Consider the following 19706-nt stretch of genomic DNA (forward strand, 5'->3'; position numbering starts at 1 on the left):
GTCCCCTGCTCCTCAAAAGAAAAACACCCTCTTGGCCACTGTGTCCTTGCAAACACTCCAAGTTACCGTCCCATCGCCAACCTACCTTTCCTCTCAAGTCATTCAGCGTGTTATTGCCCCCCCAAATCCGTGCCCATCTTTCCCGCAGCTCCATGTTCAACCTCTCCAATTGGGTTTCTGCCCCTGCCACAGAATCTCAGGAATTTACAGCATGGAAGGAGGCCATTTCGGCCCATCGTGTCCATGCCGGCCAATAAAGAGCCTAATCCCACTTCCAGCACTATGTCCTTAACCCTGCAGATTACAGCACTTCAAGTGTGATGAGGCACAGGGGCAGTATGTAGGTGAGAAATAGGAGGGGGCCAAGAATAGATCTTTGGAGGACTCCAGAGGTAACTGGAGGGAAGGGAAGCCATTACAGGAGATTATCTGGCTATGACTGGATAAAGAAAGAATTGCATTTGTATAGTGTCATCCATGACCTCCAGACATCACCAAGAACTATCCCAAAGAATAGATAGGACTGTAAGCAGGCAAGGGCAGACCCACCCAGCTGGACAATGGCGTTGGACGATGGTGTGATCGACCATGTCGAAGGTTGAGAAAGATGAAGGGTGTCTAATTTACCATTGTCACAGTCACATTTGTGACTTTGATAAGGGCAGTTTCAGTGCTGTGGATGAAATATATCTCTGGCTGTTGAGAAGCAAAAGAGGAAATTCCAGAGGCTCTATCATTTTCCAATCCTCTCTAGCTACAGGTGTGGTGCCGGAGGATTGGAGGACTGCTAATGTAGTACCTTTAAGAAGGGAGAAAGGGATAGGCCGAGTAATTACAGGCCTGTCAGCCTAACCTCAGTGGTGGGAAAATTATTGAAAAAATTCCTGAAAGACAGGATAAGTCTACATTTGGAAAGGCAAGGATTAATTGGGGACAGTCAGCACGGATTTGTTAAGGGAAGATCGTGTTTGACTAACCTGATTGAATTTTTTGAGGAGGTAACCAAGAGGGTCGATGAGGGTGGTGTGTACGATGTAGTGTATATGGACTTTAGCAAAACTTTTGATAAGGTCCCACATGGTAGACTGGTCATGAAGATTAAAGTCCATGGAATCCAGGGCAAAGTTGCAAGTTGGATCCAAAACGGGCTTGGAGGTAGGAAGTAAAGGGTGATGGTTGATGGATATTTTTGTGACTGGAAGGATGTTTCCAGTGGGATTCTGCAGGGCTCAGTACTGGGTCCCTTGCTTTTTGTGGTATATAACAACGATTTAGATTTGAATATAGGGAGTATGATTAAGAAGTTTGCAGACAACACTAAAATTGGCTGTGTGGTTGATAATGAAGAGGAAAGTCACGGGCTGCAGGAGGATATCAATCTACTGGTCAGGTGGGCAGAACAGTGGCAAATGGAATTTAATTCAGAGAAGTGTGAGGTGATGCACTTTTGGAGGGCTGATAAGGAAAGAGTATGCACATTTAGCGGTAGGCCACTTAAGTGTAGATGAACAAAGGGACCTTGTAGTGCTTGTCCACAGATCCCTGAAAGTAGCAAGCCAGGTGGATAGGTGGTTAAGAAGGTCATACGGAATGTTTGCCTTTATTGGCTGAGGCATAGAATATAAGAGCAGGGAGGTTATGCTTAAATTATATAATACTTTGTTTAGGCCACAACTGGAGTACTGTGTACAGTTCTGGTCGCCATATTATAGGAAGGATGTGATTGCACTAGAGAGGGTGCAGAGGAGATTTACTAGGATGCTGCCTGAAATGGAGAATCTTAGTTATGAGGACAGATTGGATAGGCTGGGTTTGTTCTCATTGGAACAGAGAAGGTTGAGAGGAGACCTCATCGAGGTGTACAAAATATTGAGGGGCCTGGACATAGTAGATAGTAAGGGTCTATTTCCATTGGTGGAGGGGTCTATTACGAGGGGGCATAGTTTTAAGGGGGTCGGTGGTGACCTTTTGTTGGACGGCGCAGATATAATGGTAAGTACTGTAGGGAATAGAGTACGGCCAGGGTGATCTCCTGGTCTGTTGTCTGGATAGGTCGAAGATGAATTTTCCCAGATATTTTCTCCCTAAATTGGCCTGGGTTTTTATCTGGTTTGTGCCTCTCCCAGGAGATCACATGGCTCCGGTTGGGGTGGAGTGTAGATGTTTTCAGTATAAGGGGTGTCGCAGTTGAGAGGCGGACTGGTTGGGCTGGGTGCTCTTTGCCTTTCCGTCATTATTCCTAGGTTTATATGTAACCTTTAGGGCTGCTGACCGAGGGCCGTGCGGCTCTTTGTCGGCCGGCGCGGACACAATGGGCTGAAATGGCCTCCTGCGCTGTAAATTTCTGTGTTTCTATGTAAAACTCCTATGAAGTGCCATGGGATGTTTTACTGCGTTAAAAGTGCTGTACAAATACAATTAATGAGATTAGAGATTTTTTTTTTAAGTTATACAAGGCAGATCTAGGTTAGATGTCAGGAGATGGTCCTTTCCCAGAGAATAGTGGGCCTCTGGGACAGGCTGCCGGCTCGTGTGGTTGATGTTGATTCACTGAATTCCTTCAAGCGAGAGCTGGACTGAAAGATGGTAGGGGGGCAATATCACCTTTAACAAAAGGTAGGTGCTGCTGGAAATTCAGAGCCAGTGATGATCTGGGCTCATTTCGATCGCCTAGATAGGTTGAAGAGGAATTCAATTTCTCTTCTCCGGCCTCCCCCCCCCCCCCCCCCCCCCCCCACACACACACACACACACACACACACACACACACACACACACACTCTGTCCTGGGGTTTTTAAACCTGATTTCTCGCCCCTCCCAGGAGATGAAACGGTTTTAGTTGGGGTGGAGAGCGTATACACTGTGCTACAACAACAACAACTTGTATTTATATAGCGCCTTTAATTTAGGAGTATTATGAGATCAAATGTTTGACACTGAGCCACATAAGGAGAAATCAGGGCAGGTGACCAAAAGCTTGGTCAAAGAGGTAGGTTTTAAAAAGCGTTTTGAAGGAGGATAGAGAGGCAGAGAGGTTTAGGCAGGGAATTCAAGAGCTTAGGTCCTTGGCAACAGATGGCATGGCCACCAATGGTTGAGGGTTGTTGTGGGGCTGGAGGCGACTACAGAGATATGGAGGGATTTGAAAAACCAGGATGAGAATTTTGAAATCAAAGCATTGCTTAACCAGGAGCCAATGTATGTCAGCGCAATTGTTTGGGACAGGCTCAATGGACCAGAGGGTCTTTACCTGTCCGTCATTGTTGAGTTGTTTTTGAATTAAGTTGTGTCCAATGTTACAACTCATATCCACATCGAGCTAACTGAGCCTATACCTGCCCCCAGCCACATGAGTAAGACACATTCTCTTGCTCTACCCACCCCTCCCCTCTTCCCCCCCTCCCGCCCCAAACACTTTGCACACTGTTGAAGAGCTCTGAAGTTTATTCAGACAGCTAGTGTGTTTTGGGGCATTCTCCCCACCAAGTAGGCGGATTTCGAGTGGTTGTGGTGATGTGTGGGAGTTTGTGGTGTGATGAGATAGCGTTGAGTAGTGCTGTGAGGTTTCTAGACTCTGAGAGCTCACAGGGATAGCTGCAGCCTGCGGAATCTCATCGCTATTACCATCAAAGAAAATCCTGGCAACTACACAGAGAAACTTAAACCATATCGAACAGAATGCATTGAGTAGGTTGCTCTCTATCCCTGTCAAGCAACCAGCAGCCCTGAGTGTTCTCGGTGCAGCTAGTTTCCAGGCTGCCATGTGTGAAATACTCAACACACTGCTGCCTTTGATAGTGCGATATCGGGTGATGCAGTGGTTAGCACGCAGGCTTACATCCCTGGGACATGAGTTCAACTCCAGATCAGACTGAGAGATGAAAGCACAAGCACAGGCACCCCCACTATCTCTGAATAGGGTCCAAAGTGATTCAACCCAGTCTGCAGCACCAAACATTCCACAATTGCCCAAACTGGGAATGTCTCGCATGCAGAAAGTAATTTTTCGCTTTGTTGAAGTGGAATTGCATTACTGGGGGGTGAAGGGGAGGTGCAGACCAGCAGCGGAGGATGAAAGAGCTAGCTTGGGAACTGGGAGCAGCGCCGATGGACCTGAGGGGGGAGAGAAGTAAAAAAAAAAAAATCAAAGTGTGATGTCACAGGAAAGCAGTTAAGTGATTGGTCCAGAACCACCAGATCTCTACTGACCGGGGTATCATAACCCTACAGACCAGAGTCATTATCATCCTCATCATAGGCAGTCCCTTGGAATCGAGGAAAACTTGCTTCCAGTCCTGAAGTCAGATCTTAGGTGACTGAACAGTCCAATACAAGAGCCCCAGTCACAGGTGGGACAGATAGTCATTGAGGGAAGGGGTGGGTGGGACAGGTTTGCCGCATGCTCTTTCCGGTGCCTGTGCTTGCTTGCTGCATGCTCTCGGCATTGAAACTCGGTGCTCAGCGCCCTCTCGCATGCGCTTCCTCCACTTAGGGCGGTCTTGGGCCAGGGACTCCCAGGTGTCAGTGGGGATGTTGCACTTTATCAGGGAGACTTTGAGGGTGTCCTTGTAGCGTTTCAGCTGCCCACCTTTGGCTCATTTGGCGTGAAGGAGTTCCGAGTCGAGCGCTTGCTTTGGGAGTCTTGTGTCTGGCATGCGAATTATGTGGCCTGCCCAGTGGAGCTGATCGAATGTGGTCAGTGCTTCAATACTGAGTAGCAAACCAGAGTACCAGATCGCTCTCTACCAGGGTACCAGAGTCACCAGATCCTGATACACGTAGGGGACTTGAAATACCAGATCCCTATAGACCAGGGTACCAGAGTCACCAGATCCCTATAGACCAGGGTCCAAGAGTCACCAGATCCCTATAGACCAGGGTCCAAGAGTCACCAGATCCCTATAGACCAGGGTCCAAGAGTCACCAGATCCCTATAGACCAGGGTCCAAGAGCCACCAGATCCCTATAGACCAGGGTCCAAGAGCCACCAGATCCCTATAGACCAGGGTCCAAGAGTCACCAGATCCCTATAGACCAGGGTACCAGAGTCACCAGATCCCTATAGACCAGGGTACCAGAGTCACCAGGTCCCTATAGACGATGGGAGTCAGTCACAAGATCCCTATAGGCCAGGGTACCAGAATCACCAGATCCCTATAGACCAGGGTACCAGTGTCACCAGATTCCTATAGACCAGGGTACCAGAGTCACAAGATCTATACAGACCAGGGGAATCAGTCAACAGATTCCTATAGACCAGGGTACCAGATTCACCAGATCCCTGTAGACCAGGGTACCAGTGTCACCAGATCCCTATAAGACCAGGGTACCAGTGTCACCAGGTCCGTATCGATCAGGGTACCAGTGTCACCAGAACCCTATAGACCAGGGTACCAGAGTCACCAGATCCCTATAGACCGGGGTACCAGTGTCAGCAGATCCCTATAGACCAGGGTACCCGTGTCAGCAGATCCCTATAGACCAGGGTACCCGTGTCAGCAGATCCCTATAGACCCGGGTACCAGTGTCACCAGATCCCTATAGACCAGGGTCCAAGAGACACCAGATACCTATTGACCAGGGTCCAAGAGTCACCAGATCCCTATAGACCAGGGTCCAAGAGTCACCAGATCCCTATAGACCAGGGTACCAGAGTCACCATATCCCTATAGACCAGGGTACCAGAGTCACCAGATCCCTATAGACCAGGGTACCAGTGTCAGCAGGTCCCTGTCGACCAGGGTACCAGTCTCACCAGATCCCTATAGACCAGGTTACCAGAGTCACCAGATCTATATAGACCAGGGGAGTCAGTCACCAGATCCCTATAGGCCAGGGTACCAGAGTCACCAGATCCCTATAGACCAGGGTCCAAGAGTCACCAGATCCCTATAGACCAGGGTCCAAGAGTCACCAGATCCCTATAGACCAGGGTCCAAGATTCTCCCGATCCCTATAGACCAGGGTCCAAGAGTCACCAGATCCCTATAGACCAGGGTCCAAGAGTCACCAGATCCCTATAGACCAGGGTCCAATAGCCACCAGATCCCTATAGACCAGGGTCCAAGATTCTCCCGATCCCTATAGACCAGGGTCCAAGAGTCACCAGATCCCTATAGACCAGGGTCCACGAGTCACCAGATCCCTATAGACCAGGGTCCAATAGTCACCAGATCCCTATAGACCAGGGTCCAAGAGTCACCAGATCCCTATAGACCAGGGTCCAAGAGTCACCAGATCCCTATAGACCAGGGTCCAAGAGTCACCAGATCCCTATAGACCAGGGTCCAAGATTCTCCCGATCCCTATAGACCAGGGTCCAAGAGTCACCAGATCCCTATAGACCAGGGTCCAAGAGTCACCAGATTCTTATAGACCAGGGTACCAGTGTCACCAGATCCCTATAGACCAGGATACCAGTGTCACCAGATCCCTATAGACCAGGGTACCAGTGTCACCAGATCCCTATAGAACAGGGTACCAGTGTCACCAGATCCATATAAGACCAGGGTACCAATGCCACCTGATCCCTATAGACCATGGTACCAGTGCCACCAGATCCCTATAGACCAGGGTACCAGAGTCACCGGATCCCTATAGACCAGGGTACCAGTGTCACCAGATCGCTATAGACCAGGGTACCAGTGTCACCAGATCCCTATAGACCAGGGTACCAGAGGCACCAGATCCCTATAGACCAGGGTACCAGAGTCACCAGATCCCTATAGACCAGGGTACCAGAGTCACCAGATCCCTATAGACCAGGGTACCAGAGTCACCGGATCCCTATAGACCAGCGTACCAGTGTCACCAGATCGCTATAGACCAGGGTACCAGAGGCACCAGATCCCTATAGACCAGGGTACAAGTCACCAGATCCCTATAGACCAGGCTACCAGTGTCACCAGATCCCTATAGTCCAAGATACTAGTGACACCAGATCCCTATAGACCAAGATACCAGTGTCACCAGATCCCTATCGACCAAGATACCAGTGACACCAGATCCCGAAAGACCAAGATACCAGTGACACCAGATCCCTATAGACCAGGGTACCAGAGTCACCAGATCTATCTAGACCAGGGGAGTCAGTCGCCAGATTCCTATAGACCAGGGTACAAGAGTCACCAGATTCCTATAGACCGGGGTACCAGTGTCAGCAGATCCCTATCGACCAAGATACCAGTGACACCAGATCCCTATAGACCAGGGTACCAGTGTCACCAGAACCCTTTCGACCAGGGTACCAGAGTCACCAGATCCCTATAGACCGGGGTACCAGTGTCAGCAGATCCCTATCGACCAAGATACCAGTGACACCAGATCCCTATAGGCCAGGGTAACAGAGTCACCAGATCCCTATCGACCAGGGTACCAGAGCCATGAGTTCCATATGGGCCTGAGTGCCAGAAGCACTTTACCTGTTCATAGACGGGCTGAAGGCTGTCTGCAGCCTGTGCCTTTGACAACTTTGCACTTGGTATTTGCATTGGAGCCTGAGATGGTGCTCCAATGAATGGTGAAACTAAAAGCCCCTTCCTCAGAAGTGGCCATGACTACATTACCTTGCCGTGGCACTCTGTAAGTTGCATAATGTGGAGATCTAATGCAGCGGGTACTTTATTGCAATACAGTACCTGACAAGAGCAGGCAGACTGAAGTTTGCTGCTAGCTTTGTTGCTGTGTGAACAAATCAAATGGATCTTTTTACAATTGACACACCAGCAACTAAAAGTAAGTTAAATGTTAATGTAATAGAGTTGACTGTTCAATGATTAAAAATTATGTTCACAAAGTTCTGAGTGAGTGTAAAACTGACAGCCCTGGAGCTGCTGATGCACTGCTTGCCTCAACATAATTTGGTGACCTTGCGTCCAATTACACTGTCAATACGATGCGAAAATCAATGCAAACAGTATAATCAGCCTAGAAAGTCACCAATCCGAGGCGTGCAAAGAAATAGCAAGTAGTTGAGTTAGCTGACCTCGGATGGAGATGCAACAATTGGCCTTATCAGCCCAGACCACAGCAGAACATCAGACCAAGTTCCTGTTACAAATTAGAGGTTTTCCTTTCAGTATTCTTTTGAGTCCAGTGCTACAAGCAGCCCACGCTTCTCGTCTTTAGGCATGTGCCCATTCTTCCCGATATCTACTTGCACAATATACAGTACTGTAAGATCTGGATAACTGTTTGTTTCACACTTTCTCTCCAATCCTTTTGAAGGCAGGCTGAGAAAACATCTGGTAAGATTGAGCCAGAGCCAAATCCTTCAGCTGCAAGTGAACAGACACAGCAACAGATATGATCAAACGCACTTCATTAAAGCAGTGCGACTTGTCTTTGTATAAACATGAAAATAATGCAGCGGTCTGCCTGTATTTTTCTGTCTCATTCATAGTGAGGATGGAAGGCCTGCAAACCAAGATTTCCCAACAAGCTGAGTGTCAAACTGCTCAAATATCTTTTGTCTGCAGTTTGTAAAACAGCCTTGTGTGAATATACTTTGCTTTCAAACCCCATATTTAAATGTAACTCTTTCCAAATCCTTTCTATGAAATAATGGCCAGGAAATGTTGCAAGGTGGTGCTTCCCATCGCTGATCACAATGCAGTGGCTGAGCCCCTTCACGGAGTGCATTGCCCCTCCCCCCCACCCCCTTGAGTGTCGCCCCCGCCCCCTCCGACTGTCGCCCCTCCCCCACTGCCCCCTCAGAGTGTCGCCCCTCCCCCCCGCCCCCTCCGAGTGTCACCCCCGCCCCCTCCGAGTGTGGCCCCTCCCCATCGCTGAGTGTGAGAAAGGGCGCAACTGTGAAGCCTGCCAAAGTCAAATGACCACTTGCATGAGATAACAAAGGGCCACTGATAGCCGTGGAACTGTCCAACAGCATGACGCGACACCGTCAGGAGATGATTTGGGGGCACATGCATTATCACTTGTGTTTCGCTAATTAGATGTAACTTCAAGTGGTTAGTGTGCTTGCTGCTTTGGTTTAATGTCCATGTTTTTTTTAAAGCAGATCCGGGTTTTCAAAGGTCCGGGGCCCTTTCAGACTCCGATGAGCTTCGATGGGATTCATATTGTGAATCACATGGTGGAGGACGATGAATCCATTCACTCATCTGATGAGGACCTCCTGCCGAGCCCCATGGGGGTGAGCGGTCTGCCGGAGGGTCTGTACCCAATTCCGCACGGGAACAGCCATTTCCTCAGAGGGCTGGAGATTTCAGGAAAGGACAGTGATGGGAGCACTGACAGCGATCAGGAAGATCGGAATTCCGCACTCGAGCTTGAAGCAGAGATGGCAAATCATATAATGTGCAATGAGAGCCCGAATAAGGCTCCCTCCATCTCTACGATCGTGTAATGTGGAACTCTACTGCAGCCCACACATCTAACCTGCCCTGCATTCCACTACGTGGGACTTGCCGTACGTCAGGCCTTCCTTCTCAGAGTAGGCTCTAATATTAAATTCCACTCATATTTGCCAACAAAAAATGATCTTTGCAGAGGAGTGATTTTTATCGGCCATTCGAGCTGCAGCATCATATTGCTGTCTCTTCGAGCTGTCGGCACATCTGGCACAACGAAGGAAAGATTTGGAGTTGGGCAATTACGAAAACATTGCTGAATTTCTCTCGTATTGCTGATTTGTGTTCTGAAATCCAGGCACCTAATAGATAAAATATTCCTGCTCCACCGTGGTGCTCAGCGTGGGGTGACCTCCATGTGGAGCACAGAAGATCATGGCTGCACTTAAATGTTAATGATAGGAACTGGGTGTTTGTGGGGGGGGGGGTCTCTCGTCTCCATTATAGTTTGCCATTGGGCCAGTGATGTGTAGGACAGCTTCACCTGCCCTTGATGCTCCGCAATTCGCATTCTCTGCAATCCATGCAGTTAGCGATTGTTATCATTTCCTGTACCTTGGCAGTCGAGCAAGAGAAATGACAATACTGTGCAACAGTCATATGTTTAGTAGACAACTAAGTGGCTCTTTTCTAGTTTAGTCTTATTGACAGCAAAAAAAAATCTGACACAGTAGCGAACCAACACAGGACATGATGGCAGCTGACTGACACGCTAACCGACGCAGTATATGACTGACATACAAACCGACGTAGTATGTGACTGACATACAAACCGACGCAGTATTTGACTGACTTACAAACCGATGCAGTATCTGACTGACACGCTGACCGATGCAGTATCTGACTGACACGCTGACCGATGCAGTATCTGACTGACACGCTGACCGATGCAGTATCTGACTGACACGCTGACCGGTGCAGTATCTGACTGACACGCTGACCGATGCAGTATCTGACTGACACGCTGACCGATGCAGTATCTGACTGACACGCTGACCGATGCAGTTTCTGACTGACACACTAACCGACGCAGTATCTGACTGACACGCTGACCGATGCAGTTTCTGACTGACACACTAACCGACACAGTATCTGACTGACACGCTGACCGATGCAGTTTCTGACTGACACGCTGACCGATGCAGTATCTGACTGACACGCTGACCGATGCAGTTTCTGACTGACACGCTGACCGATGCAGTATCTGACTGACACGCTGACCGATGCAGTATCTGACTGACACACTGACCGATGCAGTATCTGACTGACACGCTGGCTGGAGCGATGGATGACTGGCTGACTCACTAACTATCCATCACCAGGTGTTGAGTTAACTTCCTCGTATCGCAGGTTCGAGCTCATCATTATATCGAGTAAAGAAAGTTCCCTTTTTCCTTAGCAACATTACTGAACTTCCAGCTTCTCACTGCTTGGATATCTATTTCATGAAACTGGCAAAATATTCATTTGGTTTGAAGTCCCGATCCTCTTCAAATTACGTGCTGCTATATTCACAATTTCTTTGAGTTTTTTTTTAAACTTTAATTTAATTTTAGCCGGTTCAGTGCACTTTTGTTCTATGTTTTGGGTTTTTTAAGCTCTGGTCAGCACACATTCTCACTGTGCTGCAACTTTTAGCTTCTGCCATTTCCAAATGTTCCAACCCTGGAACAGTGCGTTTCATTTCCTGCTTGGATCTAGGACAAGTTCGCTCACATTCATTCCCAATGGGCAACTTAACATGCTGCATCCAGTAATATCTTTGAAGGAATTGGTACATTGATATTCTGGGGCGGGTTGGGCCTCCCCGCGGAGCCCCTGTGGGGCGGGTTGGGCCTCCCCGCGGAGCCCCTGTGGGGCGGGTTGGGCCTCCCCGCGGAGCCCCTGTGGGGCGGGTTGGGCCTCCCCGCGGAGCCCCTGTGGGGCGGGTTGGGCCTCCCCGCGGAGCCCCTGTGGGGCGGGTTGGGCCTCCCCGCGGAGCCCCTGTGGGGCGGGTTGGGCCTCCCCGCGGAGCCCGATGTCAGAACTTTGCCTTTCATCCGGGAGGAAGCCCATTGTCCAGGTGCTAATTGGGGCCCGAGGTTCTGTTTTTTTTTTTAATTTTCAAAAAGTTTTGTTTTATTTAAACATTAAGAATTTTAGTGATTGATGTTTGTGTAGCCCCTCTCCCAGTCAGTTTGGGGATATTGTGCTCTCTCCACCACCCCCCCCCCTCCCCCCCCCCCAGACCCAATATAAGAGCAGGTGGCTTGAGTATACGGAGTTGTGATTCCACAGGAGGCTGCCGCTGGATCGATGGGGGTCCTCATAGTCAACCAAGCTACGCAATCGAGGGTCAACCCCATTTCCCTTTGTTTCACCTGCAGTACTCCAGTAAATCGCCTTCCATAAAGCCAAGGAAAGTTTTAAAGGAGTAGAGATCACTGTTCTTGTACTGTAATCATCCAGTGAGGCAGGGTGAAGGGAATCCCAATTCTTTAGCACAACTGTTAAAGGCGGTAATGTGCTGGATTGAGGACAGAAGAGGCAGGCCATATCTGACCCTTGGTCTGGTACTGTAAATTGGATCTACAATGACACATGTATAACCGATAGTACAGTAAGCTCTGCAAAACTGCCCAGGCACAGGCATCACGTACACACCCTGGGAGGGGATGGGTGGGGGCAGCTCCGCGCCATGGGAACCCTCCGTATGGACCTTTTGAAGAGGGCAAGTTTGCCCGTTGAAGCCGGGTAGCTCAGGGGTGATGTTGGGGAACGAAGATTGATGGCATTTGAAAATACCGAGTGAGGTTCTCCGTCGTGGCAAGAGTTGGTGCCGGCACACCGTGCACAGCCCGAGTATTCCACCTGTGGGCCCTGTTTATATCTGCGAGCGTGCAGGAATTGTGTGCCCATCTCCTGTCGCACCATCTGCGGTTCACTTGGCTTTCGCTTACTGATATATCCATCACATCGACACCCTCGTCACTTCACCAGGATCGCTGTTCCCAAACGCACTGGATTCTCTTTCAATTGAACTATTTTCAATTTTTTGAAAACATGGTGTAAATAAGACGAACAGATCAGTTTTGTATATGTTCATAAAGTGTGCGTCACCACTGAGGGAGACCCTCACAGTATTAAGGCGAGGGGGAGAATTTGCCGTAGTACGCGGTGGCAATATCCGTCACTCTGAGGTCAGTGTTAAAATTCAGGCGCTGACAGTCAGCCGGAGCCTGTGGTCAGGGGGAGGGAGGAGGGGGCTGGGGGGGGGAGAGAGGAGGCTGTTATCGGGGGGGGGGGGGAAGGGGAGAGGGGAAGAGGTGGTTGGGGCGGGGGGGGGGGGGAAGAGGTGGTCGGGGGGGGGGGTAAAGAGAGGGGAAGAGGTGGTCGGGGGTGGGGGGGAAGAGGTGGTCGGAGGTGGGGGGGAAGAGAGGGGAAGAGGTGGGGGGGAAGAGAGGGGAAGAGGTGGTCGGAGGTGGGGGGGGGGAAGAGGTGATCAGGGGGAAGAGGTGGTCGGAGGTGGGGGGGGAAGAGGTGGTCGGGGGGGGGAGGAGAGAGGGGAAGAGGTGATCGGGGGGGAAGAGGTGGGGGGGGGAAGAGGGGGTCGTGGTCGGGGGGGGAGGTGGTCGGGCGGGGGGAGGGGATCGTGGTCGGGCGGGGGTCGTGGTCGGGCGGGGAGAGAGGGGCTCGGGGGTGGGGGAAGAGAGGGAAAGAGGAAGTTGGGGGGGGGGGGGGGGAAGAGGGGACCGTGGTCGGAGGGAGGAGAGTGGGCCGTGAGGGGGGGGCGGAGATGGAGGGGAGGAGGGTGCCGTAGTGAGGGGGGGAAAGGGGGCCTGGTGGGTGGGGGGGAGGGTGCTGGAGTGAGGGGAGGTGGAGAGGGAGCCTGTGGCGCGGGATGCTCTGGTTTGGCTGCCTAAGCCCCTCCACAGGCAGGTGCCTGGTTTTCAATCACCAGTAATACATTTACTATGAGAGTGCTGTGCTGTACATTTGGTGTTATGTATATTCATATAAGAGAAGGTGCTAATTTGGCAAGAGCCGAGCAATGTCACTGTTTGTGTAAAGCAACCTCTGGATATAACCCGTGACTGGGGTTATGGCCTACTGTCAGTTTACAGACCAGCTCTCATTTTAACTCTCCAATAGGCTGATTTGCGGAATGTTCCCTTCCCGGTTCTGAGAGCTGCTTTGAGCCCATCACTGCCAATATCAAGTTGCCCCTCCCCAGGAATGAGTACTTTGAGTGGGGCCGTGTGGAATGGTGCACAAACCTGGGAGCTGGGCCCTGGTGCGGGCACACCAAATGTTCCAGACGGCCGCTGTTTTAATGCTGGCGGCTTTATCTCGGATGTAACACCAATGCTGGGTGCGCTGTCACGAGCATGTGTCCTCTCCAGTATTGGCTGAAAGGTCCATAACTGGCCCATTTTCCAACATCTGCAGCTGTACAATGGGACTGGACTGGCAGGTTTCACATGGTATATGCTGTACATATCTGGATGGCCTGTGTCAATTTATGCAGCACAAGTATTTTTACTTTAGCTCTTTTTCCTGGGATACTAGAAACTAAATGCAAATTCCTCTATCGTCCTGCTTTTAAAATCCACTTTGCAGACACGGTATTTCCTGCAGGCTAACATTGCTTCAGTGCAGGTTGACTTCAAACTGGGCATGAATACACTATACATTAGGAGTTAAAGCAGGTCGTATGCAAATGTATAAATATTATTGAGAGTTCTCACCTCACCCATCATATGCAATGTGTAAAATGTGAAATGGCCATACTGTTAGCTACTGTCCCCAACACACACACACACACACACACAAACACACAATGGGGTCACTGCCTGTGTGTGGCACTGTAACCTGCCTCAGTCAGCACACGTGTGCTGCAAGTTGTATCCAGCTGTCCCTGTGGGGAATGACTGCGAACGAGAGAGTTGATGAGTATAAAGGTGAATTATTGACCGGGAGGGAGCAGTGCTCTGAACTTTATTGTAATGTGCAGTCAGTCAATGAAATCCCATTTAGACAAAATAAATTGGTGTAAGAGAAATTTGTCTGATGCATTCTTGTAAAAGCTGGTTGCATTATTGGGAGGTTGATAGTGTGCAGGGCTCCAGTGGTAGCTGCCATGAATGGGTAGTAATGTGTGTGTGTGCATAACAGCCTGTGGAAGCACAATGCCGGGCCCTTGGATTAAAGCTCCTGATGGCTTTACAGTGTGATGTTGTGTGTCTGCCCTGAGCTGGCTCGGTGCGTTTCATTGTGTGTCACACCTCAGTCACAGCTCGCTCAGTTGTATGAACGTGGTTATCCTCATGCGTTCCATGACAAGTGGCATCAGCAAATGAAGGTTATTGCTCACGTGATGTCTAAGAGTGAGTGCTCACATGGCCAGCCAGTGGAAGTTTAGAGGCTTTTTTTGACACAATCCTAGGGCTGTTACTGAACTGTATATATTCTGCTATTATGTATTGCCAAAACTATGTAGTATACTGTTTCTATGAATTTTTGTGAGAATATTCAACGTTGGTTATTTTGAAGTGTCTGTGTTGCCACATTCAGACTGCCGGTGCATTTTGTAAAGCTAACGCCTGCTTGAATCATGACCATTTTTAGCTGCTCGATGTGTAAATAAGGACAGCAAGTGCACACTGAACCGTAATTGTATTTTCACATGAGTCGCACATGCTTTTTTGTGTATTGTGTAACGATGAAGGATATGCTGATAAAGCAGTGAGTGTGATACAGAGATATTAAACCAGATCATTGTGGTTTATTGTTCTCATTGTCATACTTGTGCATCGCCATCTCTCTGACAAACAAGGTGGAGTTTGGGGAAGTCGAGCTATGATTAGTGCCACTGCTGGCTGGATAATCTCTTACTCACCTCACACACTGAGAGCCTTGACTTATCAATAACAGCTTCCATTTATACAGCACATGTAACGTAACGTAGTAAAATGTCCCCAGGGCATTTGACAACATTGATATTTTTTACACCAAGCCACAGAAGGAGATACCAGGACTGATGACCAAAAGCTTGATCAAAGTGGTATGTTTTAAGGAGCACCTTAAAATTGGATAGAGAGGCGGAGAGGTTTAGGGCGTGAATTCCAGAGCTTGGGGCCCAGGCAGCTGAAAGCTTGGTCCCCAATGGTGGAGCGATTAAAATCGTGGACGCGCAAGAGGCCAGAATTGAAGGATCGCACAGGGTTGTAGGGCTGGAGGAGGTTGCAGAGATAGGGATGGATAAGGTCATGGAAGGATTTGAAAACGTGGGTGAGGGTTTTAAAATTGTTAGACTAGGAACTAATGAAGGTCAGCGAGCACAGGGGTGATGTGTGAATGAGAATTGAAATGATTTAAGATGGGCAGCAGAGCTTTGGATGAGTTTAAGTTCATGGAGGGTGTAAGGTGGGAGACCGGTCAGGAGATATCTGGAATAGTCATGTTGAGAGTAACAAAGGCATGGATGAGGGTTTCAGCAGCAGACTAGCTGGTGGGGCGGGGGAACAGGGGGTCGAGCAATGTTACGGAGGTGGAAATAGGCAGTCTTAGTGATGGCGCAGATATGTGGTCAAACACAACACCAAGGTTGTGAACAGTCCGTTTCAGCTGAAAACAGTTGCCAGGGATGGAAACGGTGGTGATGGAACTGTGTTTGTAGCAGGGACCAGCCAATTACTTCAATCTTCCCAATATTGGAGTACATTATATAATTATCCATCTGTTAATCATCCCTCTCCACACCGATTCTTCAAATACTTTCGGGAGGGAGAACTGGTTGAAAATTAGGAGGGTAAAAGAAGTTAAATGAGCCGGAAGGGTTGCTGGATAATACTACTGTTATATATGTGGACTTTTATTTATTCTGTACAGCCACCAGAGGGCTCATTCCCCAGAGTCCCAAGGGATCCCATAATCCTTGGGAGCACAGATATTTAAGAAGGCTTCACAGGTTGGAGAGGCACTCTGGAGACCTGCAATAAAAGACTATGGTCACACTTTACTTTCAGCTCAGTGTTCAGTCTGACTCTCCATACACAACAACTGGCGACAAGATACAGATGGCGAACACAAAGATGCAGAGAACAGTGGGCATCCTGGAGAAATTTTCGGAGGGAGATGATTGGGAAACTTTTGCGGAGCGACTCGACCAATACTTCGTGGCCAACGAGCTGGATGGGGAAGAGAGCACTGCCAAACGTACAGCGATCCTCCTCACCGTCTGTGGGGCACCAACGTATGGCCTCATGAAGAATCTGCTCACTCCAGCGAAACCCACGGAGAAATCGAACGACGATTTGTGCACACTGGTCCAAGAGCATTTAAACCCGAAGAAAAGCATTCTGATGGCGAGGTACCGGTTCTACGCCTACAAAAGGTCTGAAGGCCAGGAAATGGCGAGTTATGTCGCCGAGCTGAGACGCCTTGCAAGACATTGCAAATTTTGAAGGACATTTGGAGCACATGCTCAGAGACCTTTTCGTACTTGGCATTGGCCACAAAACCATACTTCGCAAGCTTTTGACTGTAGAGACCCCAACCTTGAGTAAGGCCATAGCGATAGCCCAGGCGTTCATTGCCACCAGTGACAACACTAAGCAAATCTCTCAGCACACAAGTGCTGCTACAAGTACTGTGAACAAAGTGTTGTTTTCGAATCGTAACATACACGGCAGGTCACACATCCGCAGCTGTCTCTGAGTCCACCATCAAGGGTGATGAATGCAAGGCCATTAACACCTTGTTGGCGCTGCGGGGGTGATCATCGTTTCCATTCATACCGATTCAAAGGATACCGTTGTGTTCCAAACACAGATGAGACTGCACACGGAGGTTAAAGTAACAGTGACCTCAGTGTTTATTAAGACACTCCAGAGTGAGGAACAAGCCTCAGGGGCCAGTTTATATACAGTGCTCCCAAGGGATGCTGGGATCCCTTGGGACTTCAAGGAATGCACTCCCTGGTGGCTCAACATGGGAGTGCATGCTTTGCAGATACACAACATCCCTCCGCCCCCCCCCCTTTCCCCCCAAAGTTAAAGTGAAAACAATTTACAAGGTGAGGCAGTCGGGAGCCTTTCTTTCCCTGGTAGACAGCCTCGGTACAAATGTCTGTTCTGGTGTGTTGGCTCTGCTCTCGCTGGGCTGGTGTGTTGGCCCTGCAGGACTGCTGGGTGAGCCTGGCCTTGCTGGGCTGTTGGGTGCGATGGGTTCAATTTCCTGGTCCGGGGTGGTGTCGGTGATCCTTTGGGTGTGTGTTGTGGGCTCTCAAAAGTTGGTGTCTGCTGTGGGTTGTTCAGGGCAGTCTGTGAACTGCAGCCTCGTTTGGTCCTGGTGCTTTCTGCAAATTTGTCCATTGTCTAGTTTGACTACAAACACCCTACTCCCTTCTCTAGCTATCACCGTGCCCGCGATCCACTTGGGACCATGTCCATAGTTTAGCACATATACAAGGTCATTCAGATCAATTTCCCGTGGCACAGTGGCGTGACCATCGTTTACATTTTGTTGCTGCCGCCTGCTCTCTACCTGATCATGCAGGTTGGGGTGAACCAGCGAGAGTCTGGTTTTAAGTGTCCTTTTCATGAGCAGCTCAGCCGGGGGCATCCCTGTGAGCGAGGTGGGGTCTCGTGCGGTTGCTGAGCAGTACTCGGGACAGGTGGGCTTGGAGTGAGCCTTCTGTGACTCGTTTAAGGCTCTGTTTGATTGTTTGCACTGTCCGCTCTGCCTGCCCATTGGAGGTGGGTTTAAACAGGGCCGAGGTGACATGTTTGATCCCATTGCGGGTCATGAATTCTTTAAATTTGGCACTGGTGAAACATGGCCCGTTGTCACTGACCAGTATGTCAGGCAGGCCGTGGGTGGCAAACATGGCGGTGGCGGTGCTTCCCGACATTATTTCACATTCAATCCATTTTGAAAAAGCATCCACCACCACCAGGAACATTTTACCAAGAAACGGGCCCACATAGTCGACATGGATCCTCAACCATGGTCTGGAGGGCCAGGACCACAAACTTAGTGGCGCCTCTCTCGGCGCGTTGCTCAACTGAGCACACACGCTGCATTGCCGTACACAGGACTCTAAGTCAGAGTCAATACCGCGCCACCACACGTGGGATCTGGCTATCGCTTTCATCATTACTATACTCGGGTGTGTGCTGTGGAGATCCGAGATGAACGTCTCCCTGCCCTTTTTGGGTAGCAGTACGCGGTTACCCCACAACAAGCAGTCTGCCTGAATGGACAGCTCGTCCTTTCACCGCTGGAACGGCTTGATTAGCTCTTGCATTTCAACGGGGATGCTGGCCCAGCTCCCATGCAGTACACAGTTTTTTTTACTAGGGACAGCAGAGGATCTTGGCTGGTCCAAGTCCTAATCTGGTGGGCCGTGACAGGTGATTTATCATTTTCAAACGCTTCCATGACTATCAACAAGTCTGTGGGCTGCACCACCATCAACAAGTTTGCAGGCTGCGCCATTTCCACCCCCGTGGTGGGCAATGGTAGCCAACTGAGAGCATCCGCATAGTTCTCGGTGCCTGGCCTGTGGCGGATGGTATAGTTATACTCTGATAGTGTGAGTGCCCATCTTTGTATGCGGGCTGAGGTATTAGTATTTATCCCCTTGTTTTCAGCGAACAGGGATATGAGTGGCTTGTGATCGATTTCCAGCTCAAATTTGAGGCCAAACAGGTACTGATGCATTTTCTTTACCCCGAAAACACACACTAATGCTTCTTTCTCAATCATGCTGCAGGTCCTCTCGGCCTTAGACAAGCTCCTGGAGGCATAAGTGACAGGTTGCAACTTCCCCGCATCGTTAGCTTGTTGTAATACACACCCGACTCCGTACGACGGCACATCACATGCTAGCACAAGTCTTTTACACGGGTTATACAATACAAGCAGCTTGTTGGAGCATAAAATGTTTCTGGCTTTCTCAACAGCAATTACTTGTTTTTTCCCCCATACCCAGTTCTCACTTTTACGCAATAACACATTTAGGGGCTCTAAGAGGGTGCTTAACCATGGTAGGAAGTTACCAAAATAGTTGAGTCCCAGGAAGGACCGCAGCTCCGTGACGTTCTGTGGCCTGGGCGCGTTCCTGATAGCCTCTGTCTTGGCGTCTGTGGGCCAAATGCCGCGATCTTTTTTCCCCAAAATTCAATTTCTGATGCCATGAAGACGCATTTCGACCTCTTCAACTGCAGCCCTACGTGATCCAGTTGATGGAGAACCTCCTCCAGGTTTTGTAGGTGCTTCATGGTGTCCTGACCCGTGACCAATATGTCACCATGCGTGGTACTGACTTGAGTAGGCTCTCCATGTTTCTC

General features: G+C 49.6%; 1 protein-coding gene across 7 annotated transcripts in view; it reads left to right on the top strand.

Moving 5' to 3' along the window:
- The window catches only part of LOC139238000 (EVI5-like protein), a 425899-nt gene that overhangs the window by 321423 nt on the left and 84770 nt on the right, over positions 1-19706 (top strand). For 4 of the 7 annotated variants that reach the window (XM_070867393.1, XM_070867396.1, XM_070867397.1 and 1 more), the window contains one exon: positions 9018-11268. The exons of 1 other annotated variant lie outside the window; for it this stretch is intronic. In XM_070867393.1, coding sequence (XP_070723494.1) covers positions 9018-9368 — 351 coding nt within the window. In that variant the 3' untranslated portion in view covers positions 9369-11268. Of the gene's footprint in view, positions 1-9017; positions 11269-19706 lie in introns of those variants that run through there. 2 more of the 7 variants (XM_070867395.1, XM_070867400.1) reach the window with 1 other exon arrangement.

This window comes from Pristiophorus japonicus, chromosome 24 (assembly GCF_044704955.1).
Source record: "Pristiophorus japonicus isolate sPriJap1 chromosome 24, sPriJap1.hap1, whole genome shotgun sequence".
NCBI lineage: Eukaryota > Metazoa > Chordata > Chondrichthyes > Pristiophoridae > Pristiophorus > Pristiophorus japonicus.